At 44.5% G+C, this 6862-nt stretch overlaps 1 protein-coding gene across 1 annotated transcript in view; it reads left to right on the top strand.

The window, feature by feature from the left end:
- LOC143276227 (neuralized-like protein 4) overlaps positions 1-6497 on the top strand; it is a 21230-nt gene extending 14733 nt beyond the window's left edge. The window contains exons 5-6 of the mRNA XM_076580698.1: positions 52-231; positions 3486-6497. Coding sequence (XP_076436813.1) covers positions 52-231; positions 3486-3515 — 210 coding nt within the window. The 3' untranslated portion in view covers positions 3516-6497. The remainder of the gene's footprint in view (positions 1-51; positions 232-3485) is intronic.
- The last annotated feature ends 365 nt before the right edge of the window (positions 6498-6862 follow it).

The raw sequence follows: 6862 nt of genomic DNA, 5'->3' as shown, positions 1-6862 counted from the left end.
GTACCATTATTATTATTATTATTATTCATCAGGACAAATGACAAATTGCAGAAACGTAGTAATGTGGGAGATAAACTGGGGGACCAACCCAAGGGAAGCCGTGTGGGTGTGATGCTGGATGACCGTCAGCGTCTTCACCTCTACATCAACGGAGAGCACCAGGGACAGGCTGGCACGACAGTGTCTCAGCCATGTTTTGCCCTCTTTGATGTCCGTGGTCCTTACAGAAAGGTGGGTCGTTTGTGTCTGGTGATTGTCTGGTGACGTGGTTGATTGAATTGTGTGTTTTTTGTTGTTGTTGTTGTTGTATTATGTCCACTCTTGTACATGAACACACAGAGACCCGCGCCTACTAGCATGTGTCTCACTCGTGTATATGAACTCATTCACACGCAGATGCTCTGCACTAATGCAAGCAACCACATATACACACATGTATGCACACGCACACACACACACACACACACACACACACACATGCGCGCAGACACACACACACACCAACCAGACTACATCATAATACAGTGTAACACACCACACAATACTTAGTAACACACACACACACACACCACAGCACAGCACAGCACAGCACAGCACAGCACAGCACAGCACAGCACACCACACCACACCACAACACAGCATAGCACAACACACCACACCACACCACACAACACACACACCACAGCACAACACACCACAACACAACACACCACAGCACACCACAACACACCGCACCACAGCACACCGCACCACAGCACACCACAACACAGCACAGCACAGCACAGCACACCACACCACACCATACCATACCACACCACAACATAGCACAGCACAGACATGATGTGGACACTTGTCAGGGACGTGTAGTATTGATGTGGACACTTGTTATCAGGGACGGGTAGTGTTGATGTGGGCACTTATTGTCAGGGACATGTAGTATTGATGTGGACACTTGTTATCAGGGACGGTTAGTGTTGATGTGGGCACTTGTTGTCAAGGACGTGTAGTATTGATGTGGACACTTGTCAGGGACGTGTAGTATTGATGTGGACACTTGTCAGGGACATGTAGTGTTGATGTGGACACTTGTCAGGGACGTGTAGTATTGATGTGGACACTTGTTATCAGGGACGGGTAGTGTTGATGTGGGCACTTATTGTCAAGGACGTGTAGTATTGATGTGGACACTTGTCAGGGACATGTAGTGTTGATGTGGACACTTGTCAGGGACATGTAGTGTTGATGTGGACACTTGTCAGGGACATGTAGTGTTGATGTGGACACTTGTTGTCAGGGACGTGTAGTGTTGATGTGGACACTTGTTGTCAGGGACATGTAGTGTTGATGTGGACACTTGTTGTCAGGGACATGTAGTGTTGATGTGGACACGTGTTGTCAGGGACGTGTAGTGTTGATGTGGACACTTGTTGTCAGGGACGTACAGTGTTGATGTGGACACTTGTAGTCAGGGACATGTAGTGTTGATGTGGACACTTGTTGTCAGGGACGTGTAGTGTTGATGTGGACACTTGTTGTCAGGGACGTACAGTGTTGATGTGGACACTTGTAGTCAGGGACGTACAGTGTTAATGTGGACACTTGTAGTCAGGGACGTGTAGTGTTGATGTGGACACTTGTTGTCAGGGACGTGTAGTGTTGATGTGGACACTTGTTGTCAGGGACGTGTAGTGTTGATGTGGACACTTGTTGTCAGGGACGTGTAGTGTTGATGTGGACACTTGTTGTCAGGGACGTGTAGTGTTGATGTGGACACTTGTTGTCAGGGACGTGTTGTGTTGATGTGGACACTTGTTGTCAGGGACGTGTAGTGTTGATGTGGACACTTGTTGTCAGGGACCTGTACTGTTGATTTTGACACTTGTCAGGGACGTGTAGTGTTGATGTGGACACTTGTTGTCAGGGACGTGTAGTGTTGATGTGGACACTTGTTGTCAGGGACGTGTCGTGTTGATGTGGACACTTGTTGTCAGGGACATGTAGTGTTGATTTTGACACTTGTCAGGGACGTGTAGTGTTGATGTGGACACTTGTTGTCAGGGACGTGTAGTGTTGATGTGGACACTTGTTGTCAGGGACGTACAGTGTTGATGTGGACACTTGTAGTCAGGGACATGTAGTGTTGATGTGGACACTTGTTGTCAGGGACGTGTAGTGTTGATGTGGACACTTGTTGTCAGGGACGTGTAGTGTTGATGTGGACACTTGTTGTCAGGGACGTGTAGTGTTGATGTGGACACTTGTTGTCAGGGACATGTACTGTTGATTTTGACACTTGTCAGGGACGTGTAGTGTTGATGTGGACACTTGTAAGGGACGTGTAGTGTTGATGTGGACACTTGTAAGGGACGTGTAGTGTTGATGTGGACACTTGTCAGGGACGTGTAGTGTTGATGTGGACACTTGTAAGGGACGTGTGTTTTATGTCTGTCCGCTCCACATGGGCGACATGTTGAAATTCATGGCTGCTCTTTTCAGACAGGACTCTGTTGGCCTTTGTGTTTTGTTCTCTTGACACAGCCTCTTGGAGACTACACTGTGGCTTAGTGGTTAGTGTTGGACTGTCAGTGTGACTGAGAGGGTCTTGGGTTCGGATCTTGGCAGTGTCTGTTGGGTTAAGAGTAGAAGTCCTGTGAGCATCATTAGTTTTGGTCTTGTCAGTGCCTGTTGGCTTAAGGATACAAATTGTTTTGATCTTCCGGTCTACAAGTTTGCAGACCTGGTAATGCCTTAACCTTGTTCGTGTGTATGCACACACCACACACAAGATCAGATATGCAGGTTCAGATTTAATTATCTTGTATTAGTTGTAACGCAACACAGTGATGGTGGTCATGCAGGGAGAAGACGACAACGAAACCAGTAAATGTCCTGGATAGTTTGGCTGAGTTAATGTGTACTAAAGTGTGTGCATGGTCTGTGGCTGGCCTTGCCGTCCCCATCAGGTGTGCTGAGGCAGAATGATGAACTTGGTGCTGGCCCTGTTGAGGCAGAATGATGAACTTGGTGCTGGCCCTGTTGAGGCAGAATGATGAACTTGATGCTGTCCCTGTTGAGGCAGAATGATGAACTTGGTGCTGGCCCTGTTGAGGCAGAATGATGAACTTGGTGCTGGCCCTGTTGAGGCAGAATGATGAACTTGATGCTGTCCCTGTTGAGGCAGAATGATGAACTTGGTGCTGTCTATGTTGAGGCAGAATGATGAACTTGATGCTGTCCCTGTTGAGGCAGAATGATGAACTTGATGCTGTCCCTGTTGAGGCAGAATGATGAACTTGATGCTGTCCCTGTTGAGGCAGAATGATGAACTTGGTGCTGTCCCTGTTGAGGCAGAATGATGAACTTGGTGCTGGCCCTGTTGAGGCAGAATGATGAACTTGGTGCTGGCCCTGTTGAGGCAGAATGATGAACTTGGTGCTGGCCCTGTTGAGGCAGAACGATGAACTTGGTGCTGGCCCTGTGTGCAGATCACAGCTCTGCCGCTGAGGAAGGTTTGAGAGGAGCCGGCACCCAGCACGCTGACACACGGCCATGTTGGCGGAGGACTGGAAGTGACCAGGGACCTCCAGACAACCTGAAGATGGGACGTGTGCAGCTGATCGGCTGAAGCTGTTTCCATAGGAGTGGCAGCTGGCCCTTTGTTAGGACAGTGCACCATGTTGTATTGTTACGTCATGGTTTGGAAGGCTGTGGTATTTCCTTCTCGCTTTGTTAGAAACTTGTATGGGAATTTGAACTGTGGTTGTTGAATCACTTTTTTTTATTCGGTGATCATGTATTTCATAGGAGAATTAACCCTTTCACCGCCAGTCAATTTAGAGTACAAAATTCACTTGTGCTACGAACACAGAAAATATGGCGTCTAAGAAAAGCTGGGGACTACCCCTGCGATATGTAGAAAATATGGCCTATCTTTCCACCGAACATAAAGAGCAGTAGGTTCGTGGATAACAGACCCATGATCTGGTCACCCTTCACTGACATTGGTCCTCTACCTAATTTGTGCGTAAATGCGAGTTTGGCGGTGAAAGGGTTAAGAGAGCAATTACTTTGTAATAGTCATAATTCAGTGTATGTGTACGTACATTGAACCAGGTGTATGCTTGGTTTGTTTAACTGATATACATGTATTGGATTCTGTGATGCAGAAGTTCTTGTTTGTAAAAGAAAACCTTTTTAGAGGAGGATGGGACCAAAAAAGCACAAGGACACGTAATGCTCTACATTTCCTTTCATAACATTTCCCATTGCCATCAGCACTGCACAAGAACCATGTGATGCTCTGAGCTTCCTTTCATAACTTTTCCCAGCACTGCACAAGGACCTTGTGATGCTCTACACTTCCTTTCATAACATTTCCCGGCGCCAGCACTACACAAGGACCATGTGATGCTCTAAGCTTCTTTTCATAACATTTCCCAGCACTGCACAAGGACCATGTGATGCTCTACACTTCCTTTCAGAACATTTCCCAGCATTGCACAAGAACCATGTGATGCTCTACACTTCCTTTCAGAACATGTCCCAGCACTACACAAGGACTATGTGATGCTCTACACTTCCTTTCAGAACATTTCCCAGCACTGCACAAGGACTACGTGATGCTCTACACTTCCTTTCATAACATTTCCCAGTGCCAGCACTGCACAAGGACAATGTGATGCTCTAAGCTTCCTTTCATAACATTTCCCAGCACTACGCAAGGACCATGTGATGCTCTAAGCTTCCTTTCATAACATTTCCCAGCACTGCACAAGGACAATGTCATGCTCTAAGCTTCCTTTCATAACATTTCCCAGCACTGCACAAGGACCATGTGATGCTCTAAACTTCCTTTCAGAACATTTCCCAGTCCCAGCACTGCACAAGGACCATGTGATGCTCTAAGCTTCCTTTCATAACATTTCCCAGTGCCAGCACTGCACAAGGACCATGTGATGCTCTAAACTTCCTTTCATAACATTTCCCAGTCCCAGCACTGCACAAGGACCATGTGATGCTCTAAGCTTCCTTTCATAACATTTCCCAGCACTGCACAAGGACCACGTGATGCTCAAAGCTTCCTTTCAGAACATTTCCCAGCACTGCACAAGGACCATGTGATGCTCTACACTTCCTTTCAGAACATTTCCCAGCACTGCACAAGGACCATGTGATGCTCTTCACTTCCTTTCATAACATTTCCCAGTGCCAGCACTGCACAAAGACTACGTCATGCTTTACACTTCCTTTCATAACATTTCCCAGCACTGCACAAGGACCACGTGATGCTCTAAGCTTCCTTTCATAACATTTCCCAGCACTGCACAAGGACCATGTGATGCTCTAAGCTTCCTTTCAGAACATTTCCCATTGCCATCAGCACTGCACAAGGACCATGTGATGCTCAAAGCTTCCTTTCATAGCATTTGTTGTTTTGTTGTTGTTGTTTGTCTGTATTTTTTGTTGTCTCAAAATGATCTGGTGCTAAGAAGAAAAAATTTTTTTTGATGAAAACTTAATTGTTTACTGACTGTGAAAAGTTGTGCTTTCTAATGCCAACAAAATATGGGGTTTATTGACCTTTGGTTGTGAGTGTGTGTGTGTGTGTGTGTGTGTGTGTGTGTGTGTGTGTGTGTGTGTGTGTGTGTGTGTGTGTGTGTGTGTGTGTGTGTGTGCATCTGTTTTATTTGTTGCTTGTTTTTTGTTGTGTTGCTTTTTAGAGCAAAAATTCGTGTAAACTAGCAGTTGAAACTGGTGCTTTTTTACAATAATGAATTTTATTATGTATTTTCTAAGTGCCCTGAGTTGATAAACTAAAAGCTTGTGCTTATTTAATTATCTTACTGTATATTTTCCTTTTATATCATTGAAATGTTTCACTTTATCTTAAAATGTAATTTTTGTTTTCTTACCTAAATGTTTTCTTTTAACATGATAGTTCATATGTACGCTGTGATCAAGGAAGGGTATGCCAGTTGCTCATTCGTTTTTCGGTTTTATCTTTTGATGAACATTTGTCTTTATGATAGTTCATATGTACGCTGTGATCAAGGAAGGGTATGCCAGTTGCTCATTCGTTTTTCGGTTTTATCTTTTGATGAACATTTGTCTTTATGATAGTTCATATGTACGCTGTGATCAAGGAAGGGTATGCCAGTTGCTCATTCGTTTTTCGGTTTTATCTTTTGATGAACATTTGTCTTTTTAAATGTTATTATTATCTTACTGAATATTCTCCTTTTTATAATGATTGAAACGTACACATAGGCGCGCGCGTGTGCGCACGCACACACGCGCAACACGCAGGCACAAAACGATGCATGCACACGCACGGACTCATACGCAACACACACACACAGTTGTTACGCTCTGAATCATAATGTAATAGTATCTTACCACCCACATGTTTTTCTTTTTACATATAATTGAGGTGTGCATGGTGATAAGTGAAGGGTGTAAGTTTTTGGGTTTTTTTTTCTCTTTGATTTTTGCTGACAGGCATTTCATTTTAAGTGAGCCTAAAGAAAATGTTCTGTTTTTGGTTGAAGCAGATAATAAAGTTTATTTTGAATTGAATTATTTATATTGAAAAATCCTGCTTTAGTGGGCAGGGTGAGTGAACCAAGGAAAAGACCAACACTACAAATAATTACACTTTACTGTCAGTGAACACACATGATGAACAAGAATGAACGTTTATGAGTCATGTGGTCATGTACACTGCAGTTATCCACTGTGAACACACATGATGAACAAAAGTGAATGTTTATCAGTCATGTACACTGCAGTTATCCACAGTGAACACACATTCTGAACATCAGTGAATGTTTATCAGTCATGTACACTCCAGTTATCCATAGTG

The sequence above is a fragment of the Babylonia areolata genome, chromosome 31, assembly GCF_041734735.1.
Source record: "Babylonia areolata isolate BAREFJ2019XMU chromosome 31, ASM4173473v1, whole genome shotgun sequence".
NCBI classification, from domain to species: domain Eukaryota; kingdom Metazoa; phylum Mollusca; class Gastropoda; order Neogastropoda; family Buccinidae; genus Babylonia; species Babylonia areolata.
This window is presented reverse-complemented; position numbering and strand designations above follow the sequence as displayed.